The sequence below is a fragment of the Budorcas taxicolor genome, chromosome 4, assembly GCF_023091745.1.
Source record: "Budorcas taxicolor isolate Tak-1 chromosome 4, Takin1.1, whole genome shotgun sequence".
Classification (NCBI taxonomy): domain Eukaryota; kingdom Metazoa; phylum Chordata; class Mammalia; order Artiodactyla; family Bovidae; genus Budorcas; species Budorcas taxicolor.
Window position 1 is genome coordinate 58,766,938 of NC_068913.1, and position 25,275 is coordinate 58,792,212.

At 37.7% G+C, this 25,275-nt stretch overlaps 1 protein-coding gene across 1 annotated transcript in view; it reads left to right on the forward strand.

Annotated features, from left to right (window-relative positions):
* The window catches only part of IMMP2L (inner mitochondrial membrane peptidase subunit 2), a 954,974-nt gene that overhangs the window by 42,142 nt on the left and 887,557 nt on the right, over positions 1-25,275 (forward strand). Inside the window, exon 3 of the mRNA XM_052638691.1 lies at positions 2,569-2,705. Coding sequence (XP_052494651.1) covers positions 2,571-2,705 — 135 coding nt within the window. The 5' untranslated portion in view covers positions 2,569-2,570. The remainder of the gene's footprint in view (positions 1-2,568; positions 2,706-25,275) is intronic.

The window sequence follows — 25,275 nt, forward strand, 5'->3', positions numbered from 1 at the left end:
GAGAGTTGGCCCATAAAGAAAGCTGAATGCCGAAGAATGGATGCTTTTGAATTGTGCTGGAGAAGACTCTTGAGAGTCCTTTGGACAGCAAAGAGATCAAACCAGTCAATCCTAAAGGAAGTCAACGCTGAATATTCATTGAAAGGACTGATGCTAAAGCTGAAGCTCCAATACTTTGGCCACCTGTTGTAAAGGGTCAACTCATTGGAAAAGACCCTGATGCTGAGAAGGATTGAAGGCAGGAGGAGAAGGGGGCAGCAGAGGATGACATGGTTGGATGGCATCACTAATTCGATGGAATGAGTTTGAGCAAACTCCAGGAGATGGTGAAGGACAGTGAAACCTGGCATGCTGCAGTCCATGGGGTCACAGAGTCAGACATGACTTAGTGGCTTATCAGCAGCAACAGCAACAGTAGAAAAGTATTCGTCCTGAGTTGTGCAGGAGATGGCAGCAGTGCTTGGATCAGCAGTGGAATTGTGAGCCTGAGAAGGGAAAGGGCAGTGGCTTTCAGGTCTTACTTGTGTTTAATGTCTCATCACATAATTTGTACTAGTTCCAACTTTATCTCTGCTTCCCTTTTGTAACTAGTTGTATAATAAAAGTCTTTTTTCCTTTCAACATTAAAAACAACAACAACAACAAATTCTCAAACCTAAAATTCTCAACATAATTTCTCTTCTTGGTCAATAATAACCTAAGTGCCTTTCTTTATTTTAGTATCTTCTCAAAGACTTGGAGAAACAATAAAAAAAATATATAGGGATATAGAATGACAGCCCTGGAAAGAATGTTAGAAATTGAATCCGACTCCTTACTATTTTTTTTTTTTTTTTTGACTGCACTGGATCTTAGTTGCTATATGTGAGATTTTAGTTGCGGCATGTGGGATCTAGTTTTCAGATCATGGAACAATATGAAGTATTGTTTCAGGAGGGTATTTAAATGATTTTATACTGTCTATATATCTATCTTTATATCCCCTGCACTTAGCATTGGTGGTTAGCAGGCAATAAATAAATGTTTACTGAATTAAACATTAGCATATTAAAGTTTGTATATATACAAAACTGAATTTCTTATAGTTTCTTAAATAACTTATGTTTTATTTCCGCTCTGAGGTCTTCATGCACACTGCTGCTTTTGCCCGAAGTGCCCAGGTCTTACCGAGAATGCCTTTTCCTTTGGGACACATTTTCTTAATCATTTTCTATGCATGCACTTCCTTGCTCCAGGCACATTGGCTCTTTTCAATGCTATTTTCCCTTGGAAATATTTATCTAAAGGCAATCTTCCCTGGCACTTTGTAACTCCTTGAGAGCAAGGACTGTGTCTGCTTTTCATTTGTGTATCTCAATGGCACCCCACTCCAGTACTGTTGCCTGGAAAATCCCATGGATGGAGGAGCCTGGTGGGCTGCAGTCCATGGGGTCGCTAAGAGTTGGACACAACTGAGCGACTTCTCTTTCACTTTTCACTTTCATGCATTGGAGAAGGAAATGGCAACCCACTCCAGTGTTCTTGCCTAGAGAATCCCAGGGACGGGGGAGCCTTGTGGGCTGCCATCTATGGGGTTGCACAGAGTCAGACACGACTGAAGTGACTTAGCAGCAGCAGCAGCAGCATCCAGCCCATGACCTTGTACTTATTAGAGTTTTCAGGAATTGAATTATTAGCACGTTTTTAGTACTTTGAAATGTGACCCAAGGAAATGATAAAATAACAGTGCTTGAATAGGTCACAACTACCTCAACACTTTTCTCATCTCCTCTCCCCAATCCTTGTCCATCCATTTTCATTTCTGTCTGTTTAACCTCCAAAATGCATATGTGAAGTTTGCCCATTTTGATCCATTTCCATCACCACCACCACCAACACTACAATCCATCCTACCACCATCTCTTGCCCTAGCCCACTAGAATAATCTGGTCTTCCTGTATTTATCTAGTCCTAGTCAAGAAATAGAATGGACTGAAATTATAACCTATCACATAGTATGAATCAGTATTATTTTGAGAAACTGGTAAATAAACTGGTCATTTATCTTCCCCAGCCAGGAGGGTTCTTCATCTGTTGGACTGGGTTTAGCTGCATTTTGGTCTTGTAGGGCAGAATCTCTTAATCTCTCACTATTTTGTTTTTCATTGTACAAGACCGTTAAAGGATTGCATTAGCCCTAGAAACTCTGAAAATTAACCAAGTGGTTACAGGGCTAAGTGAGAATTGATAATTATTTGTACTGAATTCACATGCAGTGATATTTTTTCTTGATTTCTCATATATTTCATGGTTATATTAGGATAAATTTGGCTGCCATAACATAGGCCCCATAACATTGGTTTAAACATGATGGAAAGTGATTTATCACTTAAATAACAACTTGAACATAAGCAACACAGGACAGTTACAGTGCTTCCATGGTGCTGGAGACCTCAGGGGGGATGAGTATGAAACATATTGAGATGAGGTTGCTTTTTCTTAACTCTTATTTTTCTTGCACTGTTTTTTATGTTTTCTTTCTTACCTTTCTTGGGGCTAATCTCATATTTATTTTTGTTGTGCTTTTAGGCATGGCTCAGTCCCAAGGCTGGGTGAGAAGGTACTTCAAAGCCTTTTGTAAAGGCTTCTTTGTGGCGGTACCTGTGGCAGTGACTTTCTTGGATCAAGTTGCCTGTGTGGCAAGAGTGGAAGGAACATCGATGCAGGTAAAACTGATATGACTCCTTTCTTTGAAATACACGTTTGGTTGTTTCTCAAGCACTAGAAATGAGATTTCTGTATATTGTGTCTATGCTAGAAACGGAAAGGTTTTTAAAAGGCCTTGAGTCAAATTTTAACGTTACTAAATGTCTTTATAAGGTCTTCTAATGTGGTCATATTATAAGCAATGGTGAATAAAAATAATTCTTTGATGCTTCTCTATATCTATAGTTCCCTCCCCCTTAGGAATGATAAATTGAGATTCTAAAGAAATTTTATAAAATAATATCACTTTCTGTGGCTGTGGCCTGAGATTTTAAGTTTTTGAGTGGAGATTTCCAAAAGTTATACACAAGTAGTCTCCAGTAACTCAGAGAAAACTTGATTATTCTAATGCTGATGTCTGAAACCTAGCTGTTTCAGTAAGTTTATCAACTAAGAATTTGCATTTTGTAGTATAATTTGTTTTCTTCCATTATTTTGTGTATTAAGTTATGCATTATACTAAATATTTCTATAAAACAAATAAAATGAATGTATCAACTTCTAAGAATTTAAAATGATACAGAGTAACCAGCTTACTTCCCCCCCCACCCCCCCCGCCCCTTTTTGTAGTCTTTAAACTAGGTGAGGGCATAGACATCAGCTTTGAAGAGTTAGAATGAAATTGCTTCGTTAAAATTGTTTAACTATTGTACTGAGAATCAGGTCTCTTCGTGAGTTCAGGTGCTTAGTGAGATCCTGAGTGAGTGCTTTTGGGGTGAAGTTCAGTTCAGTTCAGTCGCTCAGTTGTGTCCGACTCTTTGCAACCCCATGAATCGCAGTACGCCAGGCCTCCCTGTCCATCACCAACTCCCGGAGTTCACTCAGACTCACGTCCATTGAGTCAGTGATGCCATCCAGCCATCTCATCCTCTGTCGTCCCCTTCTCCTCAACTAGGGTTCTAAAGCATGTCTGCCTGAATATTTACTTATTGACTTGTGCTTCCATCATTTGAGAATGATGGGGGCCTTCTCTTGGGTTGGGGCTTCTGAGTTAAACCCTGTCTCTCGTGTTTACTGTAGAGTAGGTCACCAGCTGCAAGCAAACTGGTCACTTACTTTGAATGCAAAAATATTGTAGTGCATGGGTACAGCAAACAAAGGAAGAGGGGATATAAGTGCATGGCTTTATTCCTAAATGCAGTTTAATACATTTAACAGGAACGGGTTTTACATTTCCTTCCTCTTTATTTTTAAATTCCTCGCAGCCTCATCTTAGACCCAATTCTTTGGGGAAATTAAACTTTATTTGTTGAGCTTTTGAATCAGATTCCTCATTTGAGATTAAAACTGCCCTCTCCATAGCCATCCAGATTCCTTTTGGACCCTTTCATCCCTTTGAACCCGACAGGTATTATTTTTGGATAACAAATAATCACACAAATAATGACTTTTTTCCAATTTTGTTAGTGCTGTCTTGTTACACAACCCTCACTATCCTGAGATGGAATTTTTCCAGAACACAAAACCTCATGATCTTGGATCTCATGATATTCCAGAGAATCATATGGCAATCATAGTTTGCAATCCTCATGCCTTTAGCCTAGTATATACTATGTTCATGACTTGTGCTCAGAGGGAAAAAACGCAAGGAAATAGCCATTTTATGAAAACGCAAAGCTTATCCCTAGTGAAGAAGACAATGAAGAAAGTCTTGAATATGCCAGATCTTGTCTTTTAAAGCCTTTAGATGACAAGATCTGTCATTTAAATGCCAGATCTATTGATTAAATAGTAAGTTTATTGCACATACATTAGAATTTCTTACAGTATTCCTGGACCACTACCCCAAGAATCAAATTTGTTACCTTGTAGTTTGTTTGGTAGGATTTCCTTAGCTGTTGGTTAGAGAAGAACAGTCTGAATTGACTTTGATCTACAGGGAAATGGATTGGAAGGCTTATGAGTACGTTGGTGGAAGGCAGGAATGTGGCAGTCATCAGGGACAACTGAAAGCAGGGACGTGAATGCTGCCAGGGTGCTCAGTCTTTTCTCTTTCAACATCTGCTTCTGCCAGCATCTTGGCTCAGTTCTCTCAGACCAGCTTTCATCTCGACTCAGGGCACATGGCTGCTGGCAGCTCTCATGCCTTTAGATGCCCAATTTCTTTACCGTCTGAGTGAGATTTCTCCTTATGCCTTAATTTCACTTTGAGAAATCTTGAAGAAGGACTGTGATTGACTCAGGTTGGACCATATGCCCTGATCCATGCAAATACAGATCAACTTTGACCAGAAGGTTAGGGTGCCATGATTGGCCTACCTTTGGACAGGTGCATACCCCTAGCCTTGTGGCTAGGAGGAATGAGAAAGCAACAACATATATTTGAATCACATTTTTCCTGTGGGCTTTCAAGGTGAGGTAGTGGTGATACTTCCCAGAAGAAGAGGAGGTGTTATTTTTGAAATAAAAGGGTGAAGCATATTCTGGGAAGAAAGGAAAAACAAATGTATGTTTATATGGTTTTATCTATATTATAAGAATTTTAGATTACTTTTGAGGATAATAGATAATTTGTTTATACTTTCATTAGATATCACTGAATCATACTTAAAATTATTTTAGACTAGAAAATGCAGTAATGAGATATTGTTAATAATTAATTCAGCATATTTGAAGATATCTTTGCTATGCTACAGCTTTGATGAACTGAACATCTTTAGGCCATGGGGTTCAGAATTTTTGACAAAAAACTAAAAAAAATTCTTGTCTTCAAATTTCTCTAATGATGCAAGTACTAAATAGTTGGCAGGGTGTGTGGTACTCTCTGGAAATCCCTGAGCTTCCTGCAAGGCACACACCTGCTTTTATTGACTCTGAGGCCTGAAAATTATTCCCAGATTATTGCAGTTGGTTGATTTGTTGTGAACAGAAGGAGTATTCTGGATGTGTGGTCATGTCTTATTATACCAAGGCTTAAAAGTGTGAAAGGAAGAGAGATAAAACAATAGGCAAGAAAGAAAAATATGTGGAGAAGAGGAGGAAGGAAAATAACACAGATCAGTTGGGTGACGGAGAAAGTTAAACACCTGAGACATTGAGCAGGAGACGAGAGAGGCACAGAGGATCAGTGATGAGCAGAGAGAAGGCTGCTCCAGTGAAGGAGCTCAGGGCTCCTTTTGAGGAACCTTCCTTGGAATTGTACCCTTGAATGCTGACCCATCTCTGCTGCATATCTGTGTATAACGCCATGAGATTTGTTACTCAGCCATCCATTCTAAATCTCAGTATTCATTGAAAGAATCTGCTTGCCATTTTGAGGGAACTCCTGTTGGAACAGGTCATCAGTCTTCATTGGAAGGATTGATGCTGACACTGAAGCTCCAATACCTTGGCTACCTGATGTGAAGAGCTGACTCATTAGAAAAGACCCTGATGCTGGGAAAGATTGAGAGCAGGAGGAGAAGGGGGCAACAGAGGATGAGAGGTTGGATGGCATCACCGACTCAATGGACATGAATTTGAGCAAACTTCAGGTGACAGTGAAGGTCAGGAGAGCCTGGCATGCTGTAGTCCATGGGGTCACAAAGTGTCAGACCTGACTTAGTGACCAAACAACAACAACAACCAGTCTTGAGCATCATTCGTTGCATAGTACCTGAGTGCTGCTGTGTATTCAGGTAGAAAGACCATATGTAGTCACTTCTTTCATTTCAACTATATGAATAATTTTGTGACTCGGGGCATTTGCACATTTGCTGGTATGGACAATAATAAAGGCACTGGTAACTGTGAGTTGGAATAGGGAATCATTTATCAAATGGCTGGTATGTGCAAAACTGCTCTTGAGGTATGGGAGTCAGATACAGATTCTGTATTCAAGGTCGTCTTGCTATAGCAGAGGTTTAAGAATTATTAATCCTAGATACTTGCTGTATCTTCAGATGAGATTTGATAATGAAGATATCAAGCTGTCAGATATTTGGTCAGTGCCTAGCACATCCAGAAATGGAAAAAGAAAAAAAAAAACAAACCCAAAACTTGTTTGGTTTAGCATACTAGTTTAGAGAATGAACCTGGAAATTTTAATTTGAGACAGAATGGTACCAGAAAAATAATACCTTGAGCCCTTTTATAGTTCAACACTATTATTTTTATTGTGGCAGCAAACAACCCCCAAATTTTAGTGGTTTGTATAACATTTTTATTTCTTGCTCATTGGTCTGCAGATTGATTATAGTCACTCTAGGCTAAGAGTTTGGATCAGTCTGCTTCCTGTATCTCTCACTGTGGGCCCTCTGCTGAAGGAACAGTGACAGGTCTGGGGTGTGCTCTTCTCATGGGTGAGAGTGGGACACAGGGTGAATGAAAACGCTCAGAACATCTTAGAGCCTCTGTTCAGAACTTTTGCTTTTCTGTCTACATTCCCTTGGTCAAAGCAAGTCACACAGCAAAATCCAAAGCAATTAGATGGAAGTATATTCCACCCATAGGGAAGTCATGGCAAGGTAAGGTGTGAAGAACGAATTGTGAATAGGTAGGTATATCTACCACAGCCACTAGGATGCCAAAGATACATGCTAGATTTCAGAGGTAATATAAAAAGTTGTATTAACCTTTGAGTCTACCTAGAATAACCCTAATCTTTGTAGTTCAAGTCTGACAAAATTGTAATAGGTTGAAATTCTAAGTCACTGAATTCTGGAATGGATTGAAATAGCCCAGGGCCAATTGGATCTTTAGAATGACTTCTTAAAAAGGTTACTCTGCAACTTGTATACATGTTATTTAAGAAAATCCAAGAATTGAGAGTTTGAATTTCATTAAAAGTACATATAATGCCAATCTTTTGGAGTTTATTGAATAAATACTGTTATAGCAACCCTGGAAATTGGCTTTGAGTGACAAATTTTGGACTAGAGCTCTTTTTATGTCTTAAAAAAAATTCTGTTGGCTTGAGGTTTAATAGGAGAAACTCATTTTCAGGATTCTGTCTTATAAAAAATAATTCTTTACTTTTAAAATACTACTCAGTAGTTCTTTTTTGAGGTTAGGTTTTCCAGTATTAATTTACACTATGACTAGAAGGATAGAAGAGGTCCATCATGAGGAGTCACAGCTAGTTAAAGGTAAGTCATCAATGCAAACAAGGTACATGATGTAATTCAATGGAAAATAGGATTCAGTTTATGAAATAGTTGATCTTTTTTGTTTTATCAAGTTATACAGGCATGTCTCTTTTATTGGATGAGACGTACCTTTAGCCGTGCTCTGCACACACAGAGCACTAGCAGACGTTGTTGGTTAATGATTATTCATACTGACCTCTTCCCCTCTCATGCCCATGAATCACTTCTACTGGCTGCTGAAAGGTTGCTATGAAAGTGTATGCACCTTTTTTTTTTTTTTTTCAAGAAGCACTGCATTACTCAACATTAATTTAACTCAGGAAACAAAGGCTGACATTGCATACAGTTGAAACTACAGAGGGAATTTATGTTGGTGAGATGCAATTATTCAAATTAGAAGTTCAATCGCTTACAAAGGCTTTTAGAATAAAAAGGTGCCCTAGGAATAGTTTAATGACCTCACGCCAAAGTTTTAGAATTTATTTAAGTAAGAATGCCTGAAGCAGGGTCACTGGTTCTTATAAAAGGTGTATGTCTTCTACATGCAAAATTAAGATGTAAGACTTAAAAAAACAACTGAAAGAAATCATTTTGTGCCACTGTCCTGTTTTTGTTGCAGTTGCCGCATAATTTTTATATAGTATGCTGTTTTTCTTCTTCCATAACCAGAGGGGAAAATGTTTGAAAACAGTGCTCAATACTGTTTCTTTACAATACTCTCAGACTTCAGAGAAAGATTTATGCAGCATAGATTAGAAAATTAGAAAATTTGAGGGGAAATAGAGTCTAATCAACATTGAGGTCTTTATTTATCAATACCACACATTCATTGGTCCAAAATTGTTGATTTTCAGTTACCTGAGAATAATGATCCTGAAGAACCTGGCTTGTAATAAACCTCTTAGACTTCTGCCTGGCTCTTTGCACTCATTGTCTGTTGCCTTCTGAGTTTAAAATTAAAAGTTCCATCAAAAAAATAAGCAAAGAGGCTGATGCTCTTTCTCTCTTTTTGTCACATTATTTATTTTATTAAAAAAAATTTAAACCTAAAGCTTAATATACAATGGTTGTGGTAGTTGTAATTATTCTTTGATATTCTGAGACACTAGATATAAACAGACTCTCAAGAAAAGAGATGTATCATGATTTGCCTGCCATGGTTTAAGGTAGAGTTAGGGAGTTTTTGTTACTTGCTGAATTTGCACTTCCAAGGTGCTGGGAATTGCCTGGCACATATTTCCTGTGAAGCTGACTGCTCTGTGCTCTTACTACTTGCCCTTGGTGGGCTAGGGCTGACTTTGGGAAGCCAGGAGTTAATGTTGGAAGCCTTTATTGGCTTACATGTGTGCATTCTTCCCAAATTGTTTTTGGCTCAAAAATCTCACCTGAGGTTTTTACACCTTAGGATGTTATGCATTTTTATATAGTTCTGCAACCTGTCATTAATAGAGAATTCAAATAGATCAGTTTGCATTTATAGCAACAAACATATGTGATACTAAAACCATGAATGAGTGATGACTTTAAAATGTTCCTTTGGAGATTTTCTCCATGTCCCATGATAGAATAACAGGGTGCTTCTGTTCAGTATAGCCAGGGTTAGATCTGTTATTTAAACATTGACTTCATAGCACTCTTTTTTTAATGTTGGGGTATTTTTAGACTTATAGAAATGTTGTAAGAGTAGAACAGGTGACTCCCATGTGTTTTCTGCTCGGGTTCCCCAGCTTTCAATATTTTGCCACATTTATTTTATTCTCTTCCTCTTTCTCTTTCCTTCCCTCTGCACCCCCCGTTTATAACATATGATAGATAATATATAACATATATGCACCTATGTTTCTATGTGTATATACTCACATGTATATGTGTTAAGTTGCTTCAGTCATGTCCAACTCTTTGCGACCCTTTGGATCATAGCCTGCCAGGCTCCTCTGTTCATGGGATTCTTGAGGCAACAATACTGGAGTAGGTTGCCATGCCTTCTTCCATGGATCTTTCAGACCCAGGAATTGAACCCATGTCTCTTATGTCTCCTGCATCGGCAGGCGGGTTCTTTACCACTCACATGTATACATATATGAGAAAGTTCTGTTCAGTTGCTCAATCGTGTCTGACTCTTTGCAACCCCATGGACTGCAGCACACCTGGCTTCCCTGTCCATTACCAACTCTTGGAGCTTTCTCAAACTCATGTCCATCAAATCCGTGATGCCATCCAACTATCTTTTCCTCTGTCATCCCCTTTTCCTCCTGCTTTCAATCTTTCCCAGCTTTAGGGTCTTTTCCAATGAGTCAGTTGGAATGTATGAATAAATAAACCCACAAACATTGCTATTGAACCAGTGGAGAGTAGATTGTATACAGTACTTCTGTATTCTCTGCTGAGTATATTCATGATGTTTGCTAATTGGCATATTACTGCTTTTCTATGTTTTTAAATTTAAAAAATGATTAATATTTTATTCAGATTCGTATGCATAGAACATCTGATACATTGAGATATTGATTCAAGTTCTAAATTTTACCTTTGAAAAATGGAGGCCAAACATTGGAGATGATTTACATAAAGTGGCATAGCCATTAAGTTTGAGAAATGATTTGAACCAACTCTGTTAATCCTTTCCATTTTACTAAATAATAACCCATGACAGTTGTGCTTTATGGCTGTGCTACAAGTGCCTCCTGATAGTATTCCTGGTCATAGAGATATGTTCCATTTTGATTTTTATTTCTTAAATGATGTTTTTAGTAAGTTATTTAATTTGGGGATGGTTTTATAGTATATTTGGTGTTTTAAAAAGATAGAAATTACATTTATAAGTGGGAGATGAAAGATTTTTAAATTTTGAAACTTAAGTTGATAGAAGATACCCTATTTTAAACTGAAGGCTATAGACTTTCAAAGAAGGAATTAGACAAAATTAGGCAGAGTAGACATATTGAAAGTATTTCCCATGCAGAAATCATTAAAAAGTATAAATAAAACATTAAGAATCTTTAAAAATGCATAGTGACCTTGCTGGAAGGTAAGGGAAATGATCACAGACCACAGATAAGAGTAAATACATTTCCAGAGTAGTAAGTATGCATTAAAATAAGCAGCTTTTCTATGGACATTTGCCAATACCTGGTAACTTAGAGTTTTGGTTTTAATGGCTATAAGGAGATCACAAGACAAAGTCCTGGGTTCATACAAGGTAGTTGGAACAGGAATTCTGAATAAATTCAGGATCATGAAAGAGACACATCATTAGGGAATGAATAAACTAAAATCAGAATCTGTTCTGAGGGAAAAGTTGTCTAGGTTCTGAGTACAGAGGAAAAGCCCTAATGTGGGATTGAGATTTGAATTCACATTCACTATAACTGAAAAACCCTAAACAAAGGTATTAATTTATAGTGGCAAGGGGTTTATGGTTGTCTCAGGCACCTGGCAGGAGCTATCTCCAGTCCTTCTGGGCACATGCAAAGTTTGATGAGCATGATCTCACAGTGAAAACTATCATACAATGAAGTGAGTGCTACTAGAGTTAGTAACAGCCTTTAGTAGAATCAGATCTTAAAGACTTTGGATATTAGAACTATTGTCTGTTAAATGTAGCATGTTCAAAGAAATAAAAAGGAAAGTGAAAATAATGTGAAAGCAACAAAAGCTTATTTAAAATGGTCAAGCAAAGTACCATTTTTTAATCACTTGTGCTTTAATATATTTTTTAAGATGTAGAAATGGAATTGTGATTAGGTTAAAAATCCTTATCTTCTATACTATGAATCTTTTAAATTTTCAATGAAATATATATACAATAAAATATATATGTTATTATATATAATATATTATATATACCATATAATATATATTATATATATATATATATATATATATATATATATATATATATATATATAACAGAGAGTTACTTTAATATGGAGGAGGAAAAGTGGAGGGAGTTACAGATGAAACAACATTGGTCATGAGTTCATAATGTTGAATCTAGATGGTGGATAACATGGTAGCTCATTATTTTATTCTGTTTCCTTTTTTATTTTTTAATTTTTTTTATTTTTTTATTTTTTTTTAAATTTTAAAATCTTTAATTCTTACATGTGTTCCCAAACATGAACCCCCCTCCCATCGCCCTCCCCATAACATCTCTGTGGGTCATCCCCACGCACCAGCCCCAAGCATGCTGTATCCTGCGTCAGACATAGACTGGCGATTCAATTCTTACATGATAGTATACATGATAGAATGCCATTCTCCCAAATCATCCCACCCTCTCCCTCTCCCTCTGAGTCCAAAAGTCCGTTATACACAGCTGTGTCTTTTTTCCTGTCTTGCATACAGGGTCGTCATTGCCATCTTTCTAAATTCCATATATATGTGTTAGTATACTGTATTGGTGTTTTTCTTTCTGGCTTACTTCACTCTGTATAATCGGCTCCAGTTTCATCCATCTCATCAGAACTGAATCAAATGAATTCTTTTTAATGGCTGAGTAATACTCCATTGTGTATATGTACCACAGCTTTCTTATCCATTCATCTGCTGATGGACATCTAGGTTGTTTCCATGTCCTGGCTATTATAAACAGTGCTGCGATGAACATTGGGGTACATGTGTCTCTTTCAATTCTGGTTTCCTCGGTGTGTATGCCCAGCAGTGGGATTGCTGGGTCATAAGGTAGTTCTATTTGCAATTTTTTAAGGAATCTCCACACTGTTCTCCATAGTGGCTGTACTAGTTTGCATTCCCACCAACAGTGTAGGAGGGTTCCCTTTTCTCCACACCCTCTCCAGCATTTATTGCTTGCAGATTTTTGGATCGCAGCCATTCTGACTGGTGTGAAGTGGTACCTCATTGTGGTTTTGATTTGCATTTCTCTAATAATGAGTGATGTTGAGCATCTTTTCATGTGTTTGTTAGCCATCCGTATGTCTTCTTTGGAGAAATGTCTATTTAGTTCTTTGGCCCATTTTTTTGATTGGGTCGTTTATTTTTCTGGAATTGAGCTGCATAAGTTGCTTGTATATTTTTGAGATTAGTTGTTTGTCAGTTGCTTCATTTGCTATTATTTTCTCCCATTCAGAAGGCTGTCTTTTCACCTTGCTTATATTTTCCTTTGTTGTGCAGAAGCTTTTAATTTTAATTAGATCCCATTTGTTTATTTTTGCTTTTATTTCCAGAGTTCTGGGAGGTGGATCATAGAGGATCCTGCTGTGATTTATGTCTGAGAGTGTTTTGCCTATGTTCTCCTCTAGGAGTTTTATAGTTTCTGGTCTTACATTTAGATCTTTAATCCATTTTGAGTTTATTTTTGTGTGCGGTGTTAGAAAGTGATCTAGTTTCATTCTTTTACAAGTGGTTAACCAGTTTTCCCAGCACCACTTGTTAAAGAGATTGTCTTTACTCCATTGTATATTCTTGCCTCCTTTGTCAAAGATAAGGTGTCCATAGGTGTGTGGATTTATCTCTGGGCTTTCTATTTTGTTCCATTGATCTATATGTCTGTCTTTGTGCCAGTACCATACTGTTTTGATGACTGTGGCTTTGTAGTAGAGCCTGAAGTCAGGTAAGTTGATTCCTCCAGTTCCATTCTTCTTTCTCAAGATTGCTTTGGCAATTCGAGGTTTTTTGTATTTCCATACAAATCTTGAAATTATTTGTTCTAGTTCTGTGAAAAATATGGCTGGTAGCTTGATAGGGATTGCATTGAATTTGTAAATTGCTTTGGGTAGTATACTCATTTTCACTATATTGATTCTTCTGATCCATGAACATGGTATATTTTCCATCTATTAGTGTCCTCTTTGATTTCTTTCATCAGTGTTTTATAGTTTTCTATATATAGGTCTTTAGTTTCTTTGGGTAGATATATTCCTAAGTATTTCATTCTTTTCGTTGCAATGGTGAATGGAATTGTTTCCTTAATTTCTTTTTCTACTTTCTCATTATTAGTGTATAGGAATGCAAGGGATTTCTGTGTGTTGATTTTATATCCTGCAACTTTACTATATTCATTGATTAGCTCTAGTAATTTTCTGGTGGAGTCTTCAGGGTTTTCCATGTAGAGGATCATGTCATCTGCAAACAGTGAGAGTTTTACTTCTTCTTTTCCAATTTGGATTCCTTTTATTTCTTTTTCTGCTCTGATTGCTGTGGCCAAAACTTCCAGAACTATGTTGAATAGTAGCGGTGAAAGTGGACACCCTTGTCTTGTTCCTGACTTTAGGGGAAATGCTTTCAATTTTTCACCATTGAGGATAATGTTTGCTGTGGGTTTGTCATATATAGCTTTTATTATGTTGAGGTATGTTCCTTCTATGTTTCCTTTTTTAAAAAGAGGGTTTATACCCATTTTGAGTGATTTAATGATTTTTAATAAATTTATAGAGGTATATAGTCATCACTTTTTAGAACATTTCCAAGATCCCTCATACCTGTTGGAAGTTAATTCTTGGTTCCATCTTGTGTTAGGCAGCCACTGATCTGCTTTATAGATTTTCCTTTTCTGGATATCTCTTGTAAATAGATGCAAACAGTATGTAATCTTTTTGTCTGGCTTCTTTTACTTACCATAATGTGTTTTGAGGTTTATCTCTGTTGTGAGTACATGCTAAGTCACTTCAATCATTTCTGACTCTTTGTGACCCACCAGGCTTCTCTGTCCATGAGATTCTCCAGGAAAGAATACTGGAGTGTGTTGCCATGCCCTCCTCCAGGGTATTTTCCCCACTCAAGGATTGAACCTGTGTCTTTTACATCTCCTGCATTGGCAGCAGATTCTTTATCACTGAGCCAGCCACCTGGGAAGGCCTGTCTCTGTTGTACCATATACCAACTGTTTGTAAAGTTTTATTGTTGAATAGTATTGAATTGTATGGATATACCACATTTTGTTTATCTGTTCACCAGTCAATGAACATTTAGATTATTTCTGAATTTTCATTATTGTGAATAATGCTTCTGTAGGCATTTGTGTACAGATCTTGTAAATAGGTTCCCCAGGTGGCGTTAGTGGTAAAGAACCCACTTGACAATGCAGGAGTTGTAAGAGATGCAAGTTCCACCCTTGGGTCCAGAAGATCCCCTGGAGGAGGGCATGGCAACCCACTCCAGTATTCTTCCCAGGAGAATCCCATGGACAGAGGAGCCTGGCAGCCTGGGAGGCTACAGTCCATAGGGTTGCACTGAATTATACACAACTGAAGCAACTTAGCAGACATGCACACTCTGTAAACATGTTTTCATTTCTGGTGTTGGGCCAGGTTTTCCTTTGGTGTTTGGCTGGATTAGGACTGGTATTATAAAAATATTTTTTGTTCCCCTTGGCCATCCTTTCCCAGTCTTTTGGCTAGAAAGTAGGCTCTTCTTCAGTTTTTTTGTCCTGCCTGTTGGTATTTCCTGGTTGCAGGTTTCTCTGGCACCTCATCTAGGATGCACAGAAAGCAAAAGGGACACCCAGGGAACTCACCGCCATGTCATTCCTTATGTCCTCAGGTCCCCAGACTCCTGTATATCTTTGCACCTTTCAGAATCTTCTTGTATTTGTTAATTATGTCTGGAATGTTTTAGTTGTGAGAAAGGACCAGTGATGAATAGAGGTACACCATTTTAGAAGCTAGACCATTTTGGTCCTAGACTGTGTTTTTTATTTTTACTAGTAGTCAAATGTGAATGAGTTCTGGCCTGTGAAAAAAGACCAGAAAAGTGAGGTGCCATTTCCAGGCCTGATGCTCTATCTCCTGTCTGTTGGCCAGACAGAGGACCCAGTTGAGGACTCAGACGACAGGCGAGATGGTGAATCTACCATATAGAATGAACCTGGGTTTCTCAATGACCAGGTATAGTAAATCCACTTACTGTTGTATCATACACTGAGCTTTGGAGATTCTTTTCACAGTTAGCCTAGTTCAGTTATACAATAAGACTTAATACTATACCTTTTCCTCTCTGCTTTTTCTTGTTTTACACTTCTTTTAAAGCTAAACTCAAATTCTGTTGTTTTCATACAACTTTCCTTAATCCCATCATTCACTTATTTGAAATCCTACAGCCCTGTAAATTTAACTTATGATTATACTTTTTTTTTTTGTATATTGTTCTCTAGTCATCTTAATCACATGTTAATACTATAAGCTTCTAAAAGATAGGGACCATATTCCTCTCACCTACCTGTTCAGGGGGATGCTGAATAACTGCATATTAAATTTGTTCTTTGAAGCATTGAAGTGTCTGAATAATTAAACCCTACAGCAATAATGATAAAATGAAATTATCATCATTAAATTTTTTTCCTTTGAATTTGAGGTTGTTTCTGCACTTTTCACCTGAACAACTTTTAGCTTCTTGATGACTCTGTCTTATTCTTTAAAGCAGAAATTTTCAAACCTTTTTACCTATGACTCATATCATAGATTTTCATTGTACACACAGACACAGAACTGAAACAAAAGTTTCATGTAATAGTACTTAAACTGTAATTGCCATCATTACGTGCAATGCCTTCTGATATTGTCTATTTTGGTCGCAATCCATTAAATTGATTCTATGACTCATTTGTTGGTCATGACCTGTAATATAAAAAATGCTGCTTTACTGCAAGAGGGAGGATTGAAAGGGTGAAGCTGCTCAAATTGAGCTATTAGCTAAGGGCATGGACCACGTTAGCCCTTGATTCTGAAATTTTAAAGGTGGGCTTGTCATAAGAACTTCAAGCAGTAAATGTAACACACAAAGGATGAGGCCTGTGGTCTGAGAAAGCCCTTTTCGTAGTTAGTGTTGTCCTTGGATCTTTTAAATTAACACTACTTGGGTACCTGAGCCCCATTTCAGATCTATGGAATTAGAATCACTGCTGGGACCTTCGAATCTGCAGTGTGACAAGCTCTGTAAATACTTAAGTTTGAGAACTGTGGTGGTGGTTGTTTTTTTCCATAGAATTCCAGCTCTTGGGTATGACAAATTGTTGGGCGATTTACCAAGATGAGAACTACTTTTGCTTGAAAAATCCTGATTGCCTTGGTTTGTCAAGCTTTTGAATTCTCTTAGTAATTTTTAAATAGTTTTGTTTGTTTGTTGAGTTATTCACCATATACTTGGGCTAGTTTTAGCTTATTTTTGTTTCTAACCTCATACCAATTGTTATATAAATTTATATTTTCATTTTTGATTTTTCTAATTAGTTTCTAAACTTTGGTTTTATTTCTTCCTCCTAATTTTACTTTTATATTATCTTCCTATTTTATTGAATCTTTAAAAATGTGTGACCTACATTTTCTAGTTATCTATTGTGAAGTGAAGGCACTCAGTCGTGTCCGACTCTTTGTGACCGCATAGACTGTAGCCTACCATAGACTGTAGCCTACCATAGACTGTAGCCTACAGGCTTCTCCATCTGTGGGATTTTCCAGGCTAGAATACTGGAGTGGGTTGCCATTTCCTTTTCCAGGAGATCTTCCCAACCCAGGGATCAAACCTGGGTCTACTGCATTGCAGGCAGACACTTTACCCTAAGAGCCACCAGGGAAGCCCATAGTTATCTATTAATGATAGTTAACTATTAACTATCAATAATAATTAACTATTAATGATAGTTCTCTATTAATTTTAAAAATTTAGTTTATTTGTTTTCCCAGCTGTGTTGTTCAGTCATGTCTGAAAGGATGTATCACTAAGTTGTGTCTGACTCTTTGTGACCACATGGACTACAGCACACCAGGCTTCCTTGTCCTTCACTGTCTCCTGGAGTTTGCTCAAATTCATGTTCATTGATTTGGTGATGACATCAAACCATTTCAATCTCTGTTGCCCCTTCTCTTCTTGCCCTTAATCTTTCCCAGCATCAGGGTCTTTTCCAGTGAGTTGGCCCTTTGAATCAGGTGGCCAAAGTACTGGAGCTTCAGCTTCAGCACCAGTCCTTCCAATGAATAGTCAGGGTTGATTTCCTTTAGGATTGACTGATTTGAGCTCCTTGGCATCCAAAGGACTCTCAAGAGTCTTCTCCAGCACCACAATTTGAAAGCATCAATTTTTGGATGGGAGATTTGTAGAGTTTTACAGTAATTGCCCCTCAATGAATCATACCTCTCTCATTGATTTATATAGTTTCCCCCACCCCCCACATCCACTCATTGACTCTGGCCTTGTGCCTTGCTAGCATCAACGGATGTTATCCAAGTGGAAACTTGGTAAGCACTTGTAAACTGGGAACATGCAAGACACTCAGGCTATGCTTCTGGAGGGGACATTGGAGGACCGAAGAGACATTTTGGCCAACAAGCCCTAGGTAGGTGCCTGACACGTGACTAGGGTCATGTTGGGCTTTCCAGTTCCATTTGAACCCCAGATGGTTATGGCCACCTGAGTGACCACAGGAGAGAGCAGCAGAGGATGTGCCCCACTGACTAGAGCCCAGATTGCAGCATCACAAATAAATTGTTGTTCTTTAAGACACAGTTTTGGACTGATTTGTTAGGAAGCAATAGGTAGCTGAAACAAAAACTGGTGTTATTAGTGAGGTGCTGACATAACAAGATCCTAAAATGTGTCTCATTGGTTTTGGGACTGGGTAGCATTTGGGGGCTAGAAAAGTGGTGATGGGATTGTTGGCAGAGGCTGGAAAAATGACAAACAACTATCATTGGAAGCTTGAAAGGTGGTGAGGAAACTGCTTTTGGAAATTGGAGTGGTGGTGCCCCATTTTTATGGTACTGAAACAATTTTAAAAGCTATTACCTGCAGGAACTTAGAATATAGATCTGTGTACTGAATTTGTGAATCTAGCTGCAGATCCAGGCAGAGCATTGAAATTGTCAGTTGGGTTCTGATAGCTCTGTGTAAGGTATGGGGAGAGAGAACTGAACTTAAAGCAGAAATTAGAGGAAATACAGGGTATCCAGGAATTTCTGTGTTGGAAAATAAAACTGTCTTTAGTTCTCTCTGGCAGGCAAAAGATTCTCATAGTGAGAAGTGGTCTGGAGTAAATATCAAGTATTCTTTATTAAGACCTTAGAAAAATTTAAGATAGATCCTTTTAGCTAGATGAAAAGGATGATAAGATCATAAGAATGTTAAGGGTTTTGTGCCCTAGCGACCCAACACTTCAAAATTAGAGAAAGGTATACTTTGAAAAAGAGTTATGGTTATAGTTTAAGGGGGAATAGAGTGAACCTCAGTTAAATGAATAGAAAGTCTATAAAGTTTTAAAGGGTTGGAATTAGCTTATACTAAAAGGGAAGGTCAGTTTTAAAAAAAAGCCTCTGGGCCTCAATTTCCTAAGAATAGAAGCATTTCTGTTTAAAAAGAACCCCAAAGCCTAGATGGTGCTAGTGATAAAGAACCTGCCTGCCAGTGCAGGAGATGGAAGAACGCAGGTTCAATCCCTGGGTTGGGAAGATTCCCCTGGAGAAGGGCATGGCAACCCACTCCAGTATTCTTGTTTGGAGATTCCCAAGGACAGAGGAACCTGGCAGGCTACAGTCCATAGAGTTTGCCAGCTTGGACATGACTGAAGCGACTGAGCATGCATGCAAAGCCCAGAGCCCTGGAGTTATAGACCAGGAAACCATTCCAGAGAACAGAAGTGGGCCCTAACAAAAAGAACATTTTTATCCTTGAGGTAGGAGGCTCTCAAAACACCTGCTCCTGGATTTTAGACCTGCTGTAGAGAAATGACTTCTGTGTTTCTTCTCTTCCCTTTTAAAATTTATTGCAGTTATACTGTCCCTGTCTTTCCATTGTATGTTGGCTATTTGGGGGACAGACAGTTTCTCTTTTTGCTTTATAAACCTCTGATTCAAGATGAGCTGCATTCAACTTATACCCTAGGATTCTCACCCATATTTAGAACTGGTGCATATTATGAGGTAATAGACTTTGATCCTTTTGCAGAAGTCAGAGGAGACTTTGGGAATCCTGGAAAGGGTCCTACATGTCTGCATGTAGGAGGAATGTGATTCACTGGGGCCAGAGGGCAAGACTTTGATAGAGTGTTATGTTAACATCACCTCCCCTGTCCCCAACCCCCATAAGTCATGCCTTTTGGTTCTCAAGCTCTTTTGTAGATTGTTACCCTGACTCTTGACTTGGCCATAGGATTCCCTTTGGACAGAGAAATGATAGCAGACATTACTCAACAGAGGCTTGTTAAAGTTTACACAGTGGGGCTTGTCCTCTGACATCACTGCTGTCCCTATGACTGCAGTTGCCTGAATAATCTCAGGTCAAACTAGCTGACTAACCTCTCAGTTAGTCATTTGGTGGTGGTGTCCGACTCTTGTGACTCCATGGACCGTAGCTCACCAGGGTCCTCTGTTCATGGGATTTCCCAGGCAAGAATACTGGATTGGGTTGCTATTTCGTTGCCTGGGTCAGGGATTGAACTTGAGCCTCCTACATTGGCAGTTGGATTCTTTACGGCTGAGACACCAGGGAAGCCAGATTAGTCATTTAGCGTAGCCTAAATGCAGAACCAAGAATAAATAACTGAGTATTGTTTTGGAGTAGTTTGTTTTATAGCAGCAGGTGAGTAAGGATTGTTTGCTTTTGTCCCTTTCCTCTGCCACAATGGTTTTTGATTCCTTTCAATAGGTTCTTTGTTTTCTAATCCCTTCCGTTTTGTTATTGATTCCTTCCATTCTAATAGCTTTGATTTATATAATTCAGAAGTCCCATGGGCCAAAATTTCTGCTGATACCCAATCATGCTGCTAGAATGGAGTCTTTCCTCCACCCCTCCCCACCATATGATGCAGTATCAGGTTCAGCAATGAAGAGCTAAAGGGTCTAAAATCCATGGTCTTATCTTCTCAGATTTGTTCACAGATATTGTAAAGTGAAGTGACTAGATTGCTGTGCACTGTACCTGTTTGGGAGGTTGGACTTTTCAGTTATGTATGCCTGAGGAAATAATTCCAGCACCCTTCTAAAATCCTTTTTATCTTTTGAGCCAACTTCTTGATGTTGCTACATACCTTACTTTGAACTTCTTTTTAGGTCAGGAGGATACATCAGAGGGAAACATGATTTCTCTGGGCAATGGGGAAGGACATAGTGGTGAATAAGAAAGCCTTATTCAGTTTTATGAGGATGTTGAAGATTCATTGGTATATAGATGTATCTTGGTGTTAGTACATAGACATATCTATGTAGCTGACTTGGATTACGTATAGTAATCTGTCTTCTTGTTAATATGTAGACGTGTTTATTAGCTCAATTTAATATTTCATTAATTATATATCATCTATTTCATAATTAAAACTATTCATTTGAATAGCTATCTCAATATCTGTTTTATTAGCAAGGAACACCATACACATATTTAATAGTAGTGTTTTCTAGTAACTGAATTATTTCATTGAACCAGAAAGTTTGCAAAATGTACCCTTGCAGTTTAGTTACAGTGATCTGAATAAAGGGGATGCTTAAACACTAAAGAATTTGTTAAGAAGACAGAAAACTTCAAAAGTATTTGTAATAAGAGGGTATAAGAATCAAATGCTCTTTTTTCCTTTAAAAAAGTTAATTGCTTTATTTTTCCTTTAAAAGCATTACATTTTGATTGAAGAAAACTTGGAAAAAATAAAAAAATACACAAAATAAAAATAATCCATACCACCTGCAAAAATTAGTTACTCTAAGATGTTATTGTATGAAACTCACAGTTAAATACTGAATGATCTATGTGTTACAGGCATTATAGTATTGTATTCACTTTAAATAAAGTAGTTTAAATGCCTGCAAATCCTGTGATGAAGGAACTATTACTAATCCATTTTATAGATGAAGAAAGAGGAGCAGAGAGATTAATCTGTTGAAGATTACATAGATTTAAGTCCAGACTTTTGACTTAAAAGTTTGCATTTCTAACTAAACAGAAAATTAACAAGGAAACACAAACTTTAAATGATAAAATAGACCAGTTAGACCTCATTGATATCTATAGGACATTTCACCCCAAAACAATGAATTTCACCTTTTTCTCAAGTGGATACGGAACCTTCTCCAGGATAGATCACATCCTGGGCCATAAATCTAGCTTTGGTAAATTCAAAAAAATTGAAATCACTCCAGACATCTTTTTTGACCTCAATGCAGTAAGATTAAATCTCAGTTACAGGAGAAAAGCTATTAAAAATTCCAAAACATGAAGGCTGAACAACACACTGCTGAATAACCAACAAATCACAGAAGAAATCAAAAAAGAAATCAAAATATGCATAGAAATGAATGTAAATGAAAACATAACCCAAAACCTGTGGGACACTGTAAAAGCAGTAAGGGGAAAGTTCATAGCAATACAGGCATACCTCAAGAAACAAGAAAAAACTCAAATAAATAACCTAACTCTACACCTAAAACAACTAGAAAAGGAAGAAATGAAGAACCCCAGGGTTAGTAGAAGGAAAGAAATCTTAAAAATTAGGGCAGAAATAAATGCAAAAGAAACAAAAGAGACCATAGCAAAAATCAACAAAGCCAAAAGCTGGTTCTTTGAAAGGATAAATAAAATTGACAAACCATTAGCCAGACTCATCAAGAAACAAAGGGAGAAAAATCAAATCAATAAAATTAGAAATGAAAATGGAGAGATCACAACAGACAACACAGAAATACAAAGGATCATAAGAGACTACTATCAGCAATTATATGCCAATAAAATGGACAATGCGGAAGAAATGGACAAATTCTTAGAAAAGTACAACTTTCCAAATCTGAACCAGGAAGAAATAGAAAATCTTAACAGACCCATCCCAAGCACGGAAATTGAAACTGTAATCAGAAATCTTCCAGCAAACAAAAGCCCAGGTCCAGACGGCTTCACAGCTGAATTCTACCAAAAATTTAGAGAAGAGCTAACACCTATCCTACTCAAACTCTTCCAGAAAATTGCAGAGGAAGGTAAACTTCCAAACTCATTCTATTAGGCCACCATTACCCTAATACCAAAACCTGACAAAGATGTCACAAAAAAAGAAAACTACAGGCCAATATCACTGATGAACATAGATGCAAAAATCCTTAACAAAATTCTAGCAATCAGAATCCAACAACACATTAAAAAGATCATACACCATGACCAAGTGGGCTTTATCTCAGGGATGCAAGGATTCTTCGATATCTGCAAATCAATCAGTGTAATTCACCACATTAATAAATTGAAAAATAAAAGCCATATGATTATCTCAATAGATGCAGAGAAAGCCTTTGACAAAATTCAACATCCATTTATGATAAAAACTCTTCAGAAAGCATGAATAGAAGGAGCATACTTCAACATAATAAAAGCTATATATGACAAACCCACAGCAAACATTATCCTCAATGGTGAAAAACTGAAAGCATTTCCCCTAGAGTCAGGAACAAGACAAGTGAGCCCACTTTCACCACTACTATTCAACATAGTTTTGGAAGTTTTGGCCACAGCAATCAGAGCAGAAAAAGAAATAAAAGGAATCCAAATTAGAAAAGAAGTAAAACTCTCACTGTTTGCAGATGACATGATCCTCTACATAGAAAACCCTGAAGACTCCACCAGGAAATTACTAGAGCTAATCAATGAATATAGTAAAGTTGGAGGATATAAAATCAACACACAGAAATCCACTGCATTCCTACACACTAATAATGAGAAAATAGAAAGTGAAATTAAGGAAAGAATTCCATTCACCATTGCAACGAAAAGAATAAGATACTTAGGAATATATCTACCTAAAGAAACTAAAGACCTCTATATAGAAAACTATAAAACACTGGTGAAAGAAACCAAAGAGGACACTAATAGATGGAGAAATATACCATGTTCATGGATCAGAAGAATCAATATAGTGAAAATGAGTATACTACCCAAAGCAATCTATAGATTCAATGCAATCCCTGTCAAGCTACCAACGGTATTTTTCACAGAGCTACAACAAATGGAAATATAAAAAACTTCGAATAGCCCAAGCAATCTTGAGAAAGAAGAATGGAACTGGAGGAATCAACCTGCCTGACTTTAGGCTCTACTACAAAGCCACAGTCCTCAAGAGAGTACGGTACTGGCACAAAGACAGAAATACAGATCAATGGAACAAAATAGAAAGCCCAGAGATAAATCCATGCACCTATGGACACCTTGTGTTTGGCAAAGGAGGCAAGGATATACAATGGATTAAAGGCAATCTCTTTAACAAGTGGTCCTGGGAAAACTGGTCAACCACTTGTAAAAGAATGAAACTAGAACACTTTCTAACACCATACACAAAAATAAACTCAAAGTGGATTACAGATCTAAACATAAGACCAGAAACTATGAAACTCCTAGAGGAGAACGTAGGCAAAACATTCTCTGACATAAATCACAGCAGGATCCTCTATGACCCACCTCCCAGAATACTGGAAATAAAAGCAAAAATAAACAAATGGGACCTAATTAAACTTAAAAGCTTCTGCACAACAAAGGAAACTATAAGCAAGGTGAAAAGACAGCCTTCAGAATGGGAGAAAGTCATAGCAAATGAAGCAACTGACAAACAACTAATCTCAAAAATATATAAGCAACTCCTGCCGCTAAATTCCAGAAAAATAAATGACACAATCAAAAAATGGGCCAAAGAACTAAACAGACATTTCTTCAAAGAAGACATACAGATGGCTAACACATGAAAAGATGCTCAACATCACTCATTATCAGAGAAATGCAAATCAAAACCACAATGAGGTACCATTTCACGCCAGTCAGAATGCTACAATCCAAAAGTCTATAAGCAATAAATGCTGGAGAGGGTGTGGAGAAAAGGGAACCCTTTTACACTGTTGGTGGGAATGCAAACTAGTACAGCCACTATGGAGAACAGTGTGGAGATTCCTTAAAAAACTGGAAATAGAACTGCCTTATGACCCAGCAATCCCACTGTTGGGCATACACACCGAGGAAACCAGAATTGAAAGAGACACATGTACCCCAATGTTCATTGCAGCACTGTTTATAATATCCAGGACATGTGAGCAACCTAGATGTCCATCAGCAGAGGAATGGATAAGAAAGCAGTGGTACATATACACAATGGAGTATTACTCAGCCATTAAAAAGAATACATTTGAATCCGTTCTAATGAGGTGGATGAAACTGGAGCCTATTATACAGAGTGAAGTAAGCCAGAAAGAAAAACACCAATACAGTATACTAACGCATATATATGGAATTTAGAAAGATGGTAACAATAACCCTGTATGTGAGACAGCAAAAGAGACACAGATGTATAGAACAGTCTTTTGGACTCTGTGGGAGAGGGAGAGGGTAGGATGATTTGGGAGAATGGCATTGAAACATGTATAATATCTTATATGAAACAAATCGCCAGTCCAGGTTCAATGCATGATAATGGATCCTTGGGGCTGGTGCACTGGGACGACCCAGAGGGATGGTACAGGGAGGGAGGAGGGAGGGGGGTTCAGGATGGAGAATACGTGTATACCTGTGG